Source organism: Physeter macrocephalus, chromosome 7 (assembly GCF_002837175.3).
Source record: "Physeter macrocephalus isolate SW-GA chromosome 7, ASM283717v5, whole genome shotgun sequence".
Taxonomy (NCBI): domain Eukaryota; kingdom Metazoa; phylum Chordata; class Mammalia; order Artiodactyla; family Physeteridae; genus Physeter; species Physeter macrocephalus.
This window is the reverse complement of record NC_041220.1, coordinates 69,613,711-69,634,450: the sequence shown is the minus strand read 5'-3', so window position 1 is coordinate 69,634,450 and position 20,740 is coordinate 69,613,711. Positions and strand designations below refer to the sequence as shown.

At 35.5% G+C, this 20,740-nt stretch overlaps 1 protein-coding gene across 1 annotated transcript; it reads left to right on the top strand.

Moving 5' to 3' along the window:
• The first annotated feature begins 12,389 nt into the window (after positions 1 to 12,389).
• On the top strand, positions 12,390 to 14,051 carry GK2 (glycerol kinase 2). The gene has a single exon (XM_007123337.1). The coding sequence runs from the start codon at positions 12,390 to 12,392 to the stop codon at positions 14,049 to 14,051; it is 1,662 nt and encodes a 553-aa protein (XP_007123399.1).
• Positions 14,052 to 20,740: the final 6,689 nt, after the last annotated feature.

Genomic DNA, 20,740 nt, shown 5'->3' with positions numbered 1-20,740 from the left:
GTTCTGCCAATGTTTTCCTCTAGGAATGTTATGGTATCCAGTCTTACATTTAGGTGTTTAATCCATGTTTAGTTTATTTTTGTATATCGTGTTAGAGAATGTTCTAATTTCATTATTTTAGAGAATAGTTAACACCTATACTTCTCAAACTATTCAAAAAAATTGCAGAGAGAGGAACACTCCGGAACTCATTCTATGAGGCCAGCATTATCCTGATACCAAAACCAGACAAAGATATCACACACACACACACAAAATTACAGGACAATATCACTGATGAACATAGATGTAAAAATCCTCAACAAAATATTAGCAAACCACATCCAACAGTACATTAAAAGGACCAAACACCATGATCGACTGGAATTTATCCCAGGGATGCAAGGATTTTTCAATATCTGCAAATCAATCAATGTGATACACCACATTAACAAATTGAGAACAAAAACCATACGATCTTTTCAGTACTTGCAGAAAAGGCTTTTGACAAAATTCAATGTCCATTTATGATTAAAAAAAAAAACTCTCCAAAAAGTGGGCATAGAGGGAACATTCCTCAACATAAAGGCCATATATGACAAACCCACAGCTAACAAAATACTCAAGGATGAAAAGCTGAAAGCATGCCCTCTAGACCAGGAACAAGACAAGGGTGCCCACTCTTGCCACTTCTATTCAACATAGTTTTGGAAGTTTTAGCCACAGCAATCAGAGAAGAAATAAAAGGAATCCAAATTGAAAAGGAAGAAGTAAAACTGTCACTGGTTGCAGATGACATACTATATACAGAAAGTCCTAAAGATGCCACCAGAAAGCTACTAGAGCTCATCAGTGAATTTGATAAAGTTGCAGGATACAAAACTAATATGCAGAAATCTGTTGCATTTCTATACACTAACAATGAAATATCAAAAAGAGAAATTAAGGAAACAATCTCATTTACCATTGCACCAAAAAGAAAATACCTAGGAATAAACCTACCTAAGGAGGTAAAAGACCTTATGTGGAAAACAATAAGGCACTGATGAAAGAAACTGAAGACAACACAAAAAGATGGAAAGATATACCATGATTTGGATTGGAAGAAATAATATTGTTAAAATGACCATATCACTCAAGGCAATCTACAGATTCAATGCAATCCCTATCAAAATACCAAGGGCATTTTTCACAGAACTAGAACAAATAATCCTAAAATTTGTATGGAAGCATAAAAGACCCCCCAAATGGCCAAAACAATCTTAAGAAAGAAGAACAAAGCTGAAGGCATCACATTCCCTCACTTCAGACTAAGCTACAAAGCTACAGTAATCAAACAGTATGGTATGAGCCCCAAAACAGACACATAGATCAATGGAACAGAACAGAGAGCCCAGAAATAAACCCACACACCCATGGTCAATTAATCTATGACAAAGGAAGCAAGAATATACAAAGGAATTTCCTACTTTTTAATCCTTGATTTGCCTCACTATCTCGTTTGGATTTGCAACCCTTCTATCACCTATGAAATCAATTTGTTGCTTTAAATTCCCTCTGTTGCAAATAATTGAAGTGGTTTTCATTTTCCTGGTTAGACCCTGGCCCTGACTTACTCAGTAATTGTTATTTTAGTATCTGATATGGGTTCGTGTCCCCCCAAATTCATATGTTGAAGTCCTAACCCGCAATACATCAGAATGTGACTGTATTTGTAGATAGGGTCTTTAAAGATGTAATTAAGGTAAAATGAAGTCATATGGGTGGGTCTTAATCCAATCTGACTGGTGTCCTCAGAAGAGAAGATTAGGACACAGACACACAGAGGGAAGTCCATGTGAAGACAAAGAGGGGAACACACAGTCATCTATAAGCCAAGAAGAGAGACCTCAGAGGAAACAACCCTGCCAACACCTTAATCTCAGGCTTATAATTGTGAGAATATAAGTTTCTGTTGTCTAAGCCACCCAGTCTGTGGTACTTTTTTAGAGACAGCCCTAGTGAACTAACATAGCACCTCTATCTAAGCTTCTAAGTTCTTCATCTCTCTTAGTTTTTGAAGTTCAATTTGTAAATATAGCTCCCTCGGGGGTCTACCTTTTGCAGAATATTAAGGCAGATTACTTGATGGATTTACTGGTATTTACGTACATTCAAGAATCATGTTCCCTCAGTTAGCCATAAACCCATATGCCATATTTGATTTCTTATCACTTCTATAAGGTAACATATTAATTGTTTGCAGCTTAATTTACATAGTAAGCCTGTGTATCTGTTTATTTCCACTGTAAAGCTATATATTAAGACATGTAAGAGGGTGCTTAATGGCATGTATAACTAGTCTTGAACTAGGATAATCAATTAAGGAATAATAATAATTTTCTCCCAGAGTCCATCATTCTTCCCTTCTGTACATACTCATCATAAACCTTCTATGGGCTTTATAAGCATGGCTCTTGGCTTGTAAAAACTATATGTCAATGGGGATATTAATAATAAGAGTACTGTTCTGAAACATGTCTAACTTTTCAGTGTTAGCAAAGCATTTCTCCTGTATTCTAAGTTAATCAGAATTATTCTGTACATAGTATCTGTTGTATGTGTGGTACTTGGTAAGGCATACTGCATCTGGTCACTGAAAAGCCATGACCTCTCCTTACTTGTAGGCAATCTGCTTATACACACCCAGGAGAGGTGTAGTGGAAAAAGAAAATAATAACAGTGGTTAGCCTTTCATAGTTCTTATTCTGTAGACATACACCCACCTGAAAGAAGAGATTCAGAGTATTTGACTTGGAAGAGGGGATAGCTAAGATAAAAATGGGAAAAACAAATAGCAAGAAAAACAGAAAATCCAGTCACCTCTCCCATCCCCAGTTATACTCAGTTTTAGTCATTTATTCCCTTTTAACAGTTATTACAACTTGCAATTTGCTTACCTTCATTTACTCAGTTTTTGCCTGCTTCACCACTATCACCTCACAAGGACAAGGACCGTGTCTGTCTAGTTCACGATTTTATCCCAAAGGCTATTCTAGCAATTATTTAATAGTTGATACTTGGTAAATATTTCTTGAATTAATGAAGGAAGGAAAAAGGAGAAGCGCAAAAGTATAGACTATTATTCTTATGTGCAAGGCGTTACTAAGACTATAGAATGACTCAAGCAATCTTGTCCCCCTAGGTAGCTTACACCGTAATCAGAGAAAAAGGGTTACCAGATATTAAAAAGGAATTAATAGTGCTGAATCAAGAGTCACTGCATGCCTCAGAAGTTCAGAGGAAGAAGAGCAAAGGGTACATATTGATAGATGGAATTACCAAGGATATGTGGTAATAGCCAACAAAAACAGAAAAGAAACAAATACCAGAATGACAAATCCTGCATGATTCCACCAGTGTGCGTTATCAAATACAGTCAAACTTACAGAAGCAAAGAACAGAATGGTGGTTGCCAGGGACTGAGGAGAGAGGGAAATGCAGAGTTGCTAATCAGCATGTATAAAATTTCAGTTATGCAAGATGAATAAGTTCTGGAGATCTAAGATATAACATTGTGCCTTAAGATAACAATACTCCATTATACACTTAAAAATCTGTTAAGAAGGGAGATCTCATGTTAAGCATTCTTACCATAATAAAGAGAGAGGGAGAAAAGAAAAACACAGAATTCTTCATCAGCATCAACCTCTGAATGTTTTCCATTCCTGCAAAACCGTCAGAGTTTTTCTAATATGCTATTTCGTCGAAGCCTGGCTGTCACAGTGGAAGAGCTATACTTTCAACACTCTCTGCGGAACCAGGGGTCGGCCAGGAAGTCTACCAGGCACTTCAATGATGACCACCTGCAAGACCCTCTAGGATATGACTGAATTCCTGGCCTCCGTGGGTCTATTAGCCCGTCTGATGAAAAGAAGGAATCTCAAGGCACCCGGTGCTCTGAAGTGTGTTATTCCTGTCCCCTCAGGCTGACTGGAGTGCCCATCTGCCTTGGTTTTCAACAACTGCAAAGAAGCCCAGCATGCAGGGAATGACATATCTACTGGGTAAGGGGGACTGTCAATTCTGAAAATGCTTGTCAGTTTGTACGACTGCCTCTAAGGTAATTTTTATGCATTGTGGCAAAATATTCCCAACGTAAGTCTAAACATTTGGCAAATTTCTAGAGAGTATAATTAAGTATCATTCACTGTGATGATTTCCTAGTTTTATCTACCTTTTTAGATGATTACCACAGACATTTTCATTCCTGGTGGCTGCGTTTTACTAGATTTTCAGTTAATAAAACAATAGAGCAATAATTATGTCTCCTACTATGGGGATTATTTATTACTAATAAACATGTTTCAGTAAATATGTATTAAAATAATAAATATAAAATGAGTTAAGCACGTATTTTCCATGTAACATATGTGACTCTATTTATATAACAGTTCTGACAATAACTTGGGGGAGAACACCAGTAACTCATTTTATCATTTCAAATCATACTTAATTTGATGGCAAATTCATTTCATTCTAAACATCACAGTAAGGTAACACATGAAGAGATATATAGTTCCTACTTGATATTATAAAATATATTCCTTTGCCAGTTTTCATCTCCATAAAATTAAACTTACATGTTTCCCCCAAGCTGAGTAAAATTTAGTTCAATGATGGATTCCAGTCTACTGAAGGAGAGTTTGTCCATGTAAGACTTAAAGGCTTTGGTAGATTCAGACTCTTGGATCAGCCCCAGGACCAGCTGAGGATTTATTAAGTACAGTGTTCAACTTTTTGATCATATATTTTCAGGCTATTATAAAAATGAATCCAAGAGGCTTGGAAGAGCCATGAACTATTTTGATGTCCATGCTAGGATGTCCCTTAGACATTCTAATTGCTCCAGAAGAACCCTAAAATGGTGTCTAGTTCTATCTGTGCCTCCATAGGAATGAAAACCCCTGGAATAGTACCCTAAAGTTCATCAGAGACTTTCAGGATAAATGTAGAATAATGCCAATGCCAAAGACCCATTCTATTTTCCCTGAAACCTGATAAAACCTGATAGTTGGTTTGAGTAACCAACTATCAATCAACAAAATACTTATTAAATGCTTTATATGCCTGGCATTATTGGTGACCATGACAAAGAGACAGGGGGCTGCCTTCATGAGGGTTATAGTCCAGCAGAGATGGCATACACCAAACAATTAATTCAAGTGCAATGACGGTTAGAAAAAGGGAGGTATAAGGTACAATGGGATTAAACTAAGGTTAAGGGGTCAGGAAAGGTTTCCATGAAGAAGAAAAATGAGCTGACATTTTGGTAGATGGTATAAGAGAGAAGGAAGGACATCCAGGAAGGTGAACCAGCACATGATCCAAGACCAGCGGAGAAAATTAAGTGGATTCTGCATCCAGATAATTTAACTGAAATAACAGAAACTGTATCACTTTTAAGAAATGTTTCTAAAGAATAAAAAAGTCTCTATTCATGAGACACAGTGATGACGTGAGGTGGCAGAGTCTGCACCGAAGTCAGGAATATATGATAACATTTACCCTTAGTGACAGAATGTCACACATGTAACAGAAGAAAAGTCCACCACCACCTCGCTCCCAACAAAACAGATCTCTCTCCAAATGCCATCACAACCTGATGAATGAAAGGCAGCAACCCAAACTCACATATTACCTTCCAGGGTCATTCAGGTTTTATGAGTAAATATGTATGACCAAAAATGACTGCTCAATGCACACCATTTTCCCTCTATTAACTTAAAATAAAAATCAAGTTTCACCGGACAACATTTTCTAAAATCTTTATATTTTACAAGGGACAAGTTCCTTTAGAGAGTACCTAAATTTTACCCCTAAGAAAAAAGGGTCTGGGAGATAACTGGACTTGCTAAATATCATAAAGCTAGTTAGTCAGAGCTGGAAATAAAATCCTGATTTTTATTCTAATGCTCTTTACACAATTATATACACATATTCTTGAAGTTATCTATTGCCACTTTCTAGCAAATGTGATAATGACTGGATACAGATCAACAACCATAACTGGGGAATAACGCTTGGTCAAGTTATTTATTAGAATTCTATTGTATGACAACTGTAATTTTGTAAATAGTGAGACTGAGATTTTGATATTAATAATACTACTAATGATCTGTGAATCTCTGAGTCACAGATTTGTAGTGATAGTGAACAATGACTGCAAGAAACTAGATACCACACTGTTACAGCAAAAGGTGTGTAAACATGGCTCTAACAATGACTCAGCAACAATAACCCCAATTTTCCCAAGTTAGTTTGATATCCAGCCTCTGTAGTTTCTTTATTTTATTGACATATGTAAACAACACATGCACCAAAAAAAAGTGCAAGAAAACTTTCCCATCCTGATGCTTTAACACGTTTGTTCTCTTGTAAAGTATGTGCAGGCATCACACACAAAATCCACTATGACAGTACACATCAGAACAGTTTACTGACTAAAGGCAGAGTGAGATGCCCATTAGACATTCAAGAAAAGGTCACAGCCTCTGATTCTCCTCTCGGGCAGCACTCTGCCACCTCTGAGCCTGTCACAGAAGGGTTTGCAAGCTCTGGGTCTTGTGCAAGGGACATCATCAAAACAACCTGTTTATTGCCTACATCTCTTTTTTTCCATCCAGGTAACAAGCTATAGAGGAACATGATAGATAATAATGGCAGAATCAAATAAGTTATTCATTCCATCTGCATGAGAGATTCTTTTGCTCACTTAGTCAGCAATAATGAACAATAGCTAGGCTTTAAAATGAAACACTTTCCTCCCCCCAACTCCACCACACACACACACACACACACACACACACACACACACACCAAGATGTAATGTCTATTCTTTTCCAAAAAGAAAAAAAAAAAAGATGGGGTGGGCAAGACAGAGCATTTTCACATTCTACATTTTCAGAGTAAGCATCCAACACGACTTGCCATGATAACTAAATTTATTATTAACTGTGTATTTCACGATGTTAGTGACAATATGTTAATGTGATTTTTCACGTCCTCCTGCAGTGAACAGATGGCTCCTTTTACTTTACTTTCCACATCAAGTGTGATTATTTCTTGGTGCCAAAAGCCACCTGCCGCTCCTCGGTCTCCAGTCTAATTTTTTATGTTGGTAAAACACAGCAGGACTTGTTATCAGTTGGATGGCATCTTAATAAAAGGAGACATGCCAACATATTGACATCATGTTCAAGGGGAAATTTCAGCCCTTCAAACCCTTAACCCTCTTCCTCTACCTCCTTTCAAAAAGTGAGGGAGAAAAAGGAAAAAAATCGATGCAGAGGTCCCACCAGTTTCAAGATGTTCGATTACAATTGTTGGGCCTAGAGCCAGGATGCTGAATAGGCCTCCCTTTGTCCCTAAACCCAAGCACCTCACTCAGGGTTCTGCTCTTTTATTCTGTGTAATGATAATTAGCCATAACATATTCCAAAGTCAAATGTAAGCAGGAATACATTAACATTGAGATCAATGTCAGGGCAATTTTCACTGGGAAAATGACAAAGAACACACACACACACACACACACACACACACACACACACACACAGAGTTAAAAATTTCAAGATTCAAGCATTCATACAATCACTTTCATAGCTGTGAATATGAAACTCATTGGCCTGTCTGTTATGAGTGCTTACCCAGAACGCCAAGGCCTCCTGATGTGAATGCAGTGACTCCCACAGCCCGCGCTTAACAGAGAAAACGTGAGTAATAAACCACGGTAGCTTGCTTTAATTTTTCCCTTCTTTATTAGAACAAAGAGGGATAGTATGTTAGGTGATTTGTGGTCCAAGAAGAGGCCTTCCAGGCAATTGGAGGGCATGGCTCTCAACAGCTGGTCCAGCACATTGGGGAACAGCATGTAGAAAAATGCGTCAGCGTTTTGAAGATTACCAACTGTGATGATGCATTGGTTATGACACAATCTAAAAAGAGTTAAATTTCCTAGCCACAAACTATATAATTCAGTGCCCTTACCATCAGGGTGCACACTCTCAAATTCAAGACAAGGTATGTGCAAATTTGGTGAAATCAAAACTTTCAAAATAGATTCCCACTCATTAGAGACTGAAAAGAGTAGCAGCCTTCCTGAATGCCTCATATTTCTTGTTAAAAGCCAAACAAAGGGTTAAACCTGCAGCCGGCTTCCTAAGATTTACAAGGTTTATAAAAAGCAGAAGAAAATTCCTACAGTAAAAGTGCAAATACCTTAACAAAATGATTCACAATTAATGGTTTTCTTGGGATGAACAACTATGAGTAGATTATGCCACCAAAGACTCTCTCAAATTTACATAAACTTGGCATTGACTCTTTTATTCCTTTCAACTATTCCTCCAAACAACAAAAGAACCTGTATGAAATAGATCTCTATTAACTGTTTTGCAGCTTTTTTTTGCATTACATTTCCCCAATATTTTGTTATAAAAATTTGCAAACATAGAAAAATTGAAAGGACCAACACCATTTTATCTACCACACAGATTCTACAATTAATATTTTACTATACTAATTTTACCATATATCTTTTCATTTATCCATCTTTTTATCTATTCATCAATCTACCTTATTATATGAGATTGTAAAATGAATAACCAATAGCCCATCCAGCAATCAAAATTAAAATTAACTTGACTTTATGATAATTAGTTAAAGTGAGAACCATATATAGTGGTGCTCATTAACTCATTCAATAAATATTTCTTGAGTTTTTGCTTAGGGTCAGGCACTGTTCTAAATGCTGAAGATGCAAGATTGAATAAAACAGCCAAAATACCTGCCCTCATTGAACTTATAATTTAGTGGGCTTGACAGGGGAAAAATAATAATTAAATGAATGGCTCTCTAAAACAAGATGCGCAAAGGAAGATATGCCAATATAGACAAGTAGTTGGGATTGTTCTTAACTTAGATGTTATAATAAGTGCAGGAAGAATGTTTCATGTGTCGCTATATTATTGTCTAAAATAGAGCCTATATATAGCAACCTCTCAAAGCATATCTGTCAAATTACCAAATGAACAATTAAATTTTGAACTTTACAGTGTGGACATCATTTAAAAGATTTTATATTAAGAAGTAACTGCACTATAGAAGAGTGACCTTAATGGTAAATAAGTAATAATAGAAAGTCAATTCATTTAACAACTCTAATTTTAGCAATCTTCTATTAGAAGACTTTTTGAAGAAATATCTGATTTGGGGAACTATTCTGAATAGTATGACCATCGTTAGAGGATTTGCATTTGTATGGAATATGACACAAATGAAATAATTTCCTTGTAAAGTATAATGTCTTCAAAAATAAGGTAGTACCAATGATTATTTCAGAGGTGCTTAAATTAAAATATAGGGAGGCTATTAGAGACTAACAATCAAAAGTGTTAATGTTTTTAATTTCTATAATGTAAAAATAGTAGATTTAGTTTAAGCGTCTTAGATTAAACAAACAAACAAACAAATAAAGCATTGCTAGTCAGTTTTGGTTAAATCCATCAATAGTTTGTAATTACTCTAAGAAAGTTAAATCAATCTGGTCAACTTTCCTTTCTAAACTAAATTGAGACAATTATTATCTGATTATTTATTGGCTACAACTTACAGTGGAACTAGTATGTAAACGAGTTCTTTATAGACAGAACTGATGACTTTATGTATGTTACTTGTATTAAAAACAAAATGCTTAAAGTATCCCTAGGCTCAAAAACTAATATGATTGGGACATTTGTGTGTATATACTGGGGTGGCAGGGGAGATGGAAAGTAGAAAACAAATTTTAGGTCAAATCTTTTTATTGAATAATCTGTACACAGAATGTTTACTACTGCCAAATACTTGGGAAGAAAAAAAATTTTTTAATTTTTTTTATCTGTTTCATGAGAATTAAAACATAGTATGGTAAACAGGCATACTGGTAAGTGTTGCCTCTAAATGTTTGCTTCGGAAAGCTCTGGTTGAATTTTAAAACTTAACAAAGATATCAGGAAAATCTGTACCATCTTCTGATGATTTCAGTCCCCTACTATTCAAGTTAAATCTGATTGCTAATTTTGTTTCTCTGACTTCCTTTAAAAAGTTTACTTAAAAGGAAAATATGATCCAGTTAAAATAGTAAAATAACAATATTGTTGATTTTTATGGTATTTTCTATCTTGTTCTGTTGGTTTCGCTAAGGATAAATGAGCTGCATCCTTGAGCTAACTTAGAAGTATAGCCTATGGCCTAATGCAGAAAATTGCCATTCACTGATTGGACATTTCATGAATTAAAATTAATGAGTAGATAAATATTTATTCACCAACTTTACAATCAATCTGAAAATTTAAGCTTCTATTCAGTGGACTTCCACTCTTACAATGATGGAGTAACAGAGATTAGATTTATCTTCATTTATCATTTGAAACAATTAAAAAATGGACAAAATATATGAGACAGTTCACATAAGTCAAAAATTACGTAACGGCAGTTTATAAGATGCTGAATATCAGTCCATGAGGGACAGTGATCGCTAAGAGGCAAGAAACAAATAGCATGAATATTATGACTTCCCTAGCCTATTGACTTGAGAGAGTATTGAGGCCACAGCACTAGGAAGGGAAACCCAGGTGGAGCCCAGTGGAAATCCCATAGTGAGGAGATAAAGCTGAGCATCCAGAGAGACAAAGGCAGCTAGACAGCGCAGGATATGGTACTGGAAAGAAAAGAGTTGTACAGGAAGAGAACTCTGGAGACTTTCAGAGTATCCCCTTTGAGTATCCAGTTCAGTATTGATCAGTGCATGTGTGTGAGGAAACTACATGAGACTGGGGAGAGATGCATATGAAAAGACTAATGATGACAGTACCCAGTATTTACCCATGACTGGGAACAGGGACTATTTCCACCAGCCATGAAAAGCTCATTTTTCATGGGCCTTGGATAAAGTACACTGAAGGATCTCATCACAGGTAAGGGGAATAATTAGCCCCACATTAAATACTGTCCTGTTCCACCTAACAAATCTTAAAGGCAAGACCCAAAAGAATCAAATTGTTTCCATGTAACTTAACTGCATCCCAAGACAAAGCTCAAGGTCTTTGGGAACACAAAAATAACCAGCAATCCAACCAGGTAAAGTTTACAATGTTTGGCACCTAATCAAAAATTATCAAGCATGCAAAGAAGCAGAGAAATACAAGCCATAATGAGGAGAAAAATTAATCAGTCAAAATTGAACCAGACCTGACACAGATGCTAGAATTAGCAGAAGATGAAATTAAGTTATTCTAACTGTATCCCATGTGTTCAAAAAGCTAAGTTTATATTTTTAAAAATCCAATTGAACTTCCAGGGATGAAAACTATAATATGTGAGGTGAAAAATACAAAAGATGAATTAATAGATTAAACAATGGAGAAGAAAAGATTAGTAAACTTGAAGACATAGCAATAGAAACTATCTAAAATGAACCACAGAAAGAGAAGATAATTATAATAATGAGTAGAGCAGCAGTGAATGCCAATACATGTAATTGGAGTCCCTAAAGCAGAGAAGAGAGGAAAAATAAACATATTTACAGAAATAATGGCCCAAAGTTTTCCAAATTTGATGAAATCCATAAACCCACAGACCCAAGTAGCTCAATGAGCCCCAAGCACAGAAAATAAGAAAACTACACCAAGTGATATCATCATAAAACTGACCAAAACCATTGATAAAGAGAAAAAAATCTTAAAGACAGTGAGAGAAAAACAGACATTTAAAAAATAAGTTTGACAGTGAAGTTCACACCTGAAACAACACAAGAGAGAAGAGGGCGGAGCAACAGTTTCAAGGCATTGAAATTTAAGGAAAAAAACGTTAATAAGAATTCTATATCCAGAGAAAATATCTTTAAATAGTAGATGAAATACTTTTCAGATGTTCAAAAGTTGTAAAAATTCATTTCCAACAGACCACACTACAAGAAACATTGGGGGAAATCTTACAGGCAGAAAGAACGCGATAACTGAAATGTGGTGGATCCACACAACACAATGAAGAGCACAAGTAACAATAATTATGTTGGTAAATATATGATTTTTTTTAAGGTTAAATCTCCTTAAAAGATAATTGAGTGGTTGTGGGTGGAGTGCGAGCCAAAGGAGTGGGGTGAAAAGATGCAGCGCCGGTTAGAGGACAAAGCATGCCCCAGAGAGTTCAGGTTCAGCCTAGGCAGTTACTGAGCCTGCGCGTTATGATCCTGACGCTCCTGACCTCCTGACGTTCTGCGTACCCCACCCCCACCAACACCTCCATCACCGGGGAAACGGCACCAGAGCTGCTGAGCACCGCAGTAGCTGAGCTGAGCACCAGAGCAGCTGACTCCACCTACTGGTTTCATGGCAGCTCCGAAGACGGCAGTTGTGGGGCCGTTGGTGGGGGCAGTGGTCCAGGGTACTGACTCCACTCATTTTATGGTTTTCAATTCAAAAACAGCGGAACTACTTAGTCACCATCAAGTGGAATTAACCCAAGAGTTCCCAAAAGAAGGATGGGTAGAACAAGACCCTAAGGAAATTCTTCAGTCAGTTTATGAATGTATAGAGAAAACATGTGAGAAACTTCAAGAACTCAGTATTGATATATCCAACATAAAAGCTATTGGTGTCAGCAATCAGAGGGAAACCACTGTTATCTGGGACAAATTAACTGGAGAGCCGCTCTACAATGCTGTGGTGTGGCTTGATCTAAGAACCCAGTCTACTGTTGAGACTCTTAGCAAAAAAATTCCAGGAAATAATAACTTCGTCAAGTCCAAGACAGGCCTTCCACTTAGCACTTACTTCAGTGCAGTAAAACTTCGTTGGATTCTTGACAATGTGAGAAAAGTTCAAAAGGCTGTTGAAGAAGGTAGAGCTCTTTTTGGTACCATTGATTCATGGCTTATCTGGAGTCTGACAGGAGGAGTTAATGGAGGTATCCATTGTACAGATGTAACAAATGCAAGTAGGACAATGCTCTTCAACATCCATTCTTTAGAATGGGATAAACAGCTGTGTAACTTTTTTGAAATTCCAATGGACATTCTTCCAAATGTCTGGAGTTCTTCTGAGATCTATGGCCGAATGAAAACTGGGGCCTTGGAAGGTGTGCCAATATCTGGATGTTTGGGGGACCAGTCTGCTGCATTAGTAGGACAAATGTGCTTCCAGGAAGGACAAGCCAAAAACACGTATGGAACAGGCTGTTTCTTACTATGTAATACAGGTCATAAGTGTGTATTTTCTGAACACGGCCTCCTGACCACAGTGGCTTACAAGCTAGGCAAAGACAAGCCAGTATGTTATGCATTGGAAGGTTCTGTTGCTATAGCCGGTGCTGTTATTCGCTGGCTGAAAGACAATCTTGGAATCATAAAGACCTCAGAAGAAAGTGAAAAACTTGCTAAAGAAGTAGGTACTTCTTATGGCTGCTACTTCATCCCAGCCTTTTCAGGGTTATATGCACCTTATTGGGAGCCCACTGCAAGAGGGATAATCTGTGGTCTCACTCAGTTCACCAATAAAAGTCATATTGCTTTTGCTGCATTAGAAGCTATTTGTTTCCAAACACGAGAGATTTTGGATGCCATGAACCATGACTGTGGAATTCCACTCAGTCATTTGCAGGTGGATGGAGGAATGACCAACAACAAAGTTCTTATGCAACTGCAAGCAGACATTCTGCATATTCCAGTAATAAAAGCCTCCATGCCTGAAACAACTGCCCTGGGAGCTGCCATGGCAGCAGGAGCTGCAGAAGGAGTAGACATTTGGAGTCTTAAACCCGAGGATTTGTCAATGGTCATGATGGAACGGTTTGAACCACAGATAAAAGCCACCGAAAGTGAAATTCGTTATTCTACATGGAAGAAAGCTGTGATGAAGTCAATGGGTTGGGTTACAACTCAGCCTCCTGAAAGTAGTGAACCTACTACGTTCTCCAGTCTGCCCTTGGGTTTTTTTATAGTGACTAGCATGATAATGTTAATTGGAGCAAGATACATCTCAGGTGTACCATAATAATATCAAACATGGATTCTCAAGATGTGAGCTTTTCACAGAATGAAAAAAATCCAGCAATTCTGTCTCTTAATGTAATGACGCTATAACAGACTGACTTTATTTATAAACCACTTGCTGCATGGCTTATGAGAACCCTACAAGTAAACCTATGGCTAGAAATAAACAAATTACAGCAGAAAACACTGCAGAAACATTTGGTGTGTTTTTTAACATCAGCAGTTAAGGTCAGGCCAACCACTGGGAGTCAACCCCCTCCACTGTCATGAAATCCTGCTCCACTCCCTCTAAAATATAGAATATTCAGATTCTGTCTATGGAATTTTTCAGCAAACATTTTCTAACACTTATGGACCAGGATTTGGTTCTCTGTGCTACACGCACTTGATTAAGAGGTGTAACTAACCTGCTAAAACTGAGGGACATCTTATTGTAGTTGTTGTTTTGAATGGATCCCAAAGTCCTCTTTTGCACATATCAGGGAGACCACAATACCTTCACTGAATGTTTAATGGAAACATAAGTTTTTATAATAGAAATTTAGTATTCTCATAGCTATTTTCCTAGAAGATATTCATCAAAATTCTTCAGACATTTTACATGTCCTCACTAATTACACTAATTTTCTGTGTAACTCCTATAGGAAGAAGGACATGTTTTCCTTTGTTTTTTCTTTTCATATTTCTATTTTATGTAGTTTACTTGGTATGTATAACATATATGCTTATATACTTCATATAGAGAGACCACCGATGAAGCTTAGAAGAAGGGTAGTCTTAAGTGGACCAGTACTTACATAAACATTTTAGGGTAAACATTTATATATATATATATATATATATATATATATATACACACACACACAGAGAGAGAGAGAGAACAATGGGCATGCATACTATTTATCAGGAGAAACGTTTTTTAAAGAGGTGGTATTTAAAATTTATATGTTTTATATTGATACAAAACAAAGTGTATTATGATTTTAACTGTATTTTACAGCTTACTTTTTAATTTAATTGCCTTAGCTGGATATATGCTGGAAGAAAAAGGAAAAAAAAACTGTGGAATACTACAGTAAGCATTATTTTCAAGCAGAAAAATAAGAACTGATTGCTCAAATGAAACTAATTATATAGTATAGTTTAAGCATATGCAGAAGAAAACAAAAATAGCAAGAAAGTTGGAAGTAGATAAATGGAAGTGTAATAAATACTGTAAGATTCATATACTATATGTGAAGTGGTATAATATCATTTGAAGTTACACTGTTAATTAAGTATTCTAAATACTAAAATAACAAAACTGGTAGAATTAATAAGCAAATTTAGTACATAAGCCAGAACTATAAAAATATTCATTTGATCGAAAACAAGACAGAAAAGAGATGAAAAAGGAAAAAAAGAATAGATAAGAAAATAGAAAACAATAGTAGGAAAATACATTTAAACCTAACCATGCCAATAAGCACATTAAATATAAATGGTCTAAATACCTCAATTAAAAAGCAAGATCATCATATTAGATAAAAAAGAAAGACTCAAATATATACTGCCTCCAAGAAACATGTTTCAGAAAAAGAGAAAAAAATAGTCAAAAAGGAAAAGGATTTTGAAAAGATATACCATACTCATATTAATGGAAAGAAAGTTGAACTGACTATATTAATATCAGAAGGTAAATTTCAAAGCAAAGAATATTACCAGTGATGGACAAGGTCATTTTGCAATGATAAAAGGGTCAATTCATTAAAGAGATATAACAATCCTAAACATATATATACTTAATAACAGAGCTTCAAAATACATAAAGCAAAATCTGATAGAACTGAAAGAAAAAGGAGGTAAATCTACAATTATAGTAAGAGATTTCAATATCTCTTCCTCAACATTTGATAGAACAAGTAGACAAATTAATGATATAGATTTGAACAATACTATCAAATAACTTAATTGACATTCATATAACATTCCACCCAACAGTAGGAGAATACACACTCTTTTCAAGTGCATACAAAATATTTACCAAGACAGACCTCATTTAGGCTATCAACCAAGCCTCAATAAATTTAAAAGGATTTCATATAAGGTATGCCATCTGAGTACATTGGAATTATAAATCAATAAAAAGTTTTTGGAAATCTCCAAATATTTGGAAACTAAATTTAAAACTTTTAAATAATCCATGAGTTGAAGAGATAAAGAAGGAAAATAGAAAATATTTGGAACATAATGAAAATGAAAACACAACATATCAAAATTTATGAGATATTACTCAAGCAGTACTTAGAAATATCTAGGACTAAAGGCCTATGTTAGAAGAGAGACAAGGTTTCAATCAGTGACCTCAGCTTCAATCTTAAGAAACTGGAAATAGGATAACAAATTTAATGCAAAGTAATAGAAGAAAAGAAAAAATAAAGAGGAGTGCAATAATCAATGGTATAGAAAATAGAAAAACAACAGCAAAAATCAATATAACCAAAATTTGTTCTTTTAGAATATCAATAAATTGATAACCTTTAAGCCTAGACTGGACTAATAAAAAAAGATGACAAAAATTATCAATATCAGGAATGAGAGTGATATCACTATAGATCCTAAGAATATTAAAATGATAATACAGGAATATTATGAAAACTTTATCCCAGTAAATTGACAACTCAGCTGAAATGAACAAATTCCTTTGAAAACACAAGCTACCAAACTCAAGGAAAAAACAGATAACTTGAATAGCCCTGTATCTATTAAATAGATTGAATTCCTAGTTTAAAACCTCCTCGCAGAGAAAACTCCAAGTCCAAATGGGAGTTATTTCTTCAATGATAAAGAAATAATACCCATTCTACACAAACTCTTCCAGAAAACTGAAAAGGAAGAAACACTTCCAAACTCATTCTATGAGGCCAAGATTACAGCATTAATCTGATTCCAAGACCAGACAAAGGCATTACAAAAAACAAGACAAAACAAAACAAAAAACTGCAAATCAATATCCTTTATAAACACTGATGTAAAAATTCTAAACAAAGTTTTAGCAAAATTAATCTAACAATGCATAAAAAGGATAAGACATCATGACCAACTGGGGGGAAGCTAGGATAATGAATCACTGTAACTAGAAAACTCAATCAATATACTTCACCATATTAACAACCAAGAAAGAAAAACTGCATGAGATATAACTACACACTGACTAGAGTGCCTAAAATTAAAAAGAAAACCATATCAAGTTTGGTAAAGATGTAGAGGAACGGAATCTCCCATATGATTCTACTGAAAATGTAAAATGATTACAAACATTTTAGAAAACAGTTTAATGGTTTCTCAAAAAACTAAATATACATCTATCACATTATCCTATATATTTACCCAGGAGAAATGAAAACATATGTCTATACAAAGATTTTTCCATAGCACTTTACTTGTTATAGCTGAAAACTGGACACAGCTCAAATGTCCACCAGCAGGTGAATGGATAAACAAACCATGGTATATCCATAAAATGAAAAGCTATCCAGCAACTACTGATACACACTACAACACAGATGAATTTCAAAATAATTAAGCTGAGTGAAATAAGCCAGACAAAAAAGAGTAGTATATATGTAGTGTTTGATTCTATTCATATACAGTTGTAGGAAATGCAAACTATTACATAATGGCAAAAAGCATATCAGTGGCTGCCTGGGAACTGGGGGGTGGGGACAGGCAGGAGGATGGGAATGAGGAGTGGGCAGCAGGGGGTAGGAGGCATGATTACAAAGGGGCACAAAGAAAAATTGGGAGGAATGAATATGCTCATTATATTAATTATGCTGATGTGTCAAGGGTGAATATTTATGTCAAAATTAATCAAAATGAACACTTTAAATATGTGCAGTTTATTATATGTCAATTATACCTCAATAAAACTTTTAAAAAAGAGGAAAAGCTTACCTCAAACTCTGAAGGAATATAACCAAAGTTTGCTCAAGTAGGTTAATTCTTTGATCTTCTCTATTATGCATACTGATATATCCTCTGCTTCTACAGTCTGCTAGCATGGGGTGTGCCAGTCCCTATCTCTAGAAGGTCTATGAGCTTTATTTGAAGTCATTCGTGTGATTAGGCTGGCAAAATACATGATAATGTCTAGTATCATTGAAAACAAATTAATTTCCCATTTCATTTATCTGTTCATAATTCTCAGTCTGGGACCCACTGCAACTGACTTTATGAAGAGTCACAAACAAAGATGTCATAAGAAAATTAAACTAAAAGTCCTCAAACTCAGTATCTCATTCTTTCTCACTTCTTCAATATTATACTCCTGTGATTATATCTTTTCCTTTTTATATCTTTGCTTTTATAAGTCTCACTTTCATAATTTAACTTACATTATATTGGTAAATTACAGTACTTTGCCCCAAGGCTATAAAGGAGCTTCTGTATATTCTATTATAAAATTAGCTAATTAATAATTTCTCTATATTGCCACTAAGCAGAACTACACAGTTAAATTATGACGATGGCCTCTCATCACATGCACGTTATAAAACAGCAGTCATCATTTAATGTCAGGCATACGTGTGAGTGAGAGAGCATAAACTCAAACACTAACCAGGAGAATGAAAAGCATCTAATTCTGATACTGTTTTCCAAAGATACAGTTTGTGAATTAAAACAAGTCGTGGCTGAGAAGGGTCAGTAAGGAGGAAGAGAGAGAAGAAACAAAGAATGCCATGAAGGGAAAGGGATGTTAAAGTTATCCAAAGAGAAACAAGCTGTACTATTAAATCTAATTAGAGACACCCTATATGGTATCCATGTAGAAGGAGCTTTAGGAGTGGCAGCCACAGACATCAAACTTAGAGGGATAAGCATCTTCCCCTCCTCACCTGGTAGAGAATCCTAAATTATTATCTGTTTGTGCCTGATTTCTGGTGCTTATATTATTATTTTGCTATTCATACTCATAAGCTCACAGGGAAGCTATTGATTCACTCACCAGTAAGCCCTTTTCCCAATACATCGGTATAAACCTTACATTAAACAATCCGCGTTTAGGTGGAACATTATAAACCTACTCTATGACTGTTAGATATGGAAAATTTTTTACCATACTGTTTTCTTTTTAATCAGAACAAATAAGATCCCCTAGAGTAATCTTCCAGCAAAGTATAGAGTAAATACAGTACCATCACAGACAGTCACCTACTTTAGCCTCCCACGGAAATGACAGCGCTATAGTCCATTCTGCTTGTTTCAATCAAAACAAAATGAATAAACTTAATAAAGTTAATATTTAAATATTCCCCCATAGTTTCCATCAACAAGCTTTATAGCCAGATTTATTTGAGCATTGGAGAAATTTCATGTGATCCTTGTCCTCTATGTGTTTAGCATACATTACAGTTCATTATCATATCAGCCCTCAACAAACTGATTTATTTTACAAAAAGAAAAGAAAAGAAGGCCTTGACCTTTGGTGGGAAAAAAGTAGAGGGTGATAAGACTGTTAATAATCTTATATTCAACTAACTATGAAATTCAGTTCATTGTAAATAATCCACAAATCTTTCTCCTATTCAGTTATTAAAGGATGTTTTTCAAGTGTCATAGGAAATCCAAGCTTGAAAAACATTTGCAAACCCAAAACAGTGAGGAGACATTATATGTCTATACTAGGAGCTTCAAAAGAGAGCTAGGCAAAAACCAAGATAAAAATGTTCTAATGATTGCAAATGAGGATACCTCTGATCTGTCTAGCTTTTACTCTAAACTGAAGTAGGCAACCTGCTTAACTGCATGTCCCTGTTTCCACCTTTGTATGACTTAGCAAAGTGACCACAGCAGGGGATGAGTAGACACCTTGCAGCCGGAAGCTTTGATTAGGATCTCTCTCTCTCTCTCTCGCTCTCTCTCTCTCTCTCTCTCATTGTAAGATAAGGTTTGTCTGGCCTGAAGTATATTTTACCGAATAAACTGACCACTTCTTCTCAGCTCTTTTTAAAATAGGCCACAGATATCTACCATTAGCTCAGCTTCACAGTTGAGAACAATGAGGAAAAGAACAAGAAAATCACCTTCCCAATCCAAAAAGGGTATAGCTTTAGAAATGAGGAGATGATTCATCAGGAGAATATGATTACTTGCCTAGAATTTAGTATTTTCAAAAACAATTTTCTCAATGAAAACTCCAAGACTACTTTCATGATGTAAGAAGAGCCTGCAGGTGGATGGGGCTTAAGAAAGCTTCTAGCTCAACATCTTTTAATATAAAAGAAGTGAAAAGTTTAAATAACTTACTAGATGTCATTACAAACATGCTGGGAGTAAGATTAAAATCTAAGTTTTTATATTATAATGTTCCTTTAGCTTCACCCAGCTGGTAGGGCTTTTCTTGGGCTTTGTCTACCTCAAACAGCTGTGTTATGACTTTTTACAAGATGAAAGAAAAGGTAATAATAACTTATGAATTTCTTACAAAAGATAGAGTTATGTCTTGCTCAACAAATAATTTGGTGCATACTTACATACTCATACACACATACAATTTTTATGGCCACTTAAGCAAGGCACATTCTGGAAGATTCTGAACTATAATAAAATCATTTTCTATTCTCCAGTGATTTTCTATTCCTGAAAACAATGTTTACAGACTCTTTGGGGAGGCATTTCCTTAGACATTAAACATGCCAGAAAATTGGG

Coding starts and splice junctions, on each gene's coding strand:
- GK2 (XM_007123337.1), top strand. CDS start 12,390: ATGGCAGCTCCGAAGACGGCAGTTGTGGGGCCGTTGGTGGGGGCAGTG.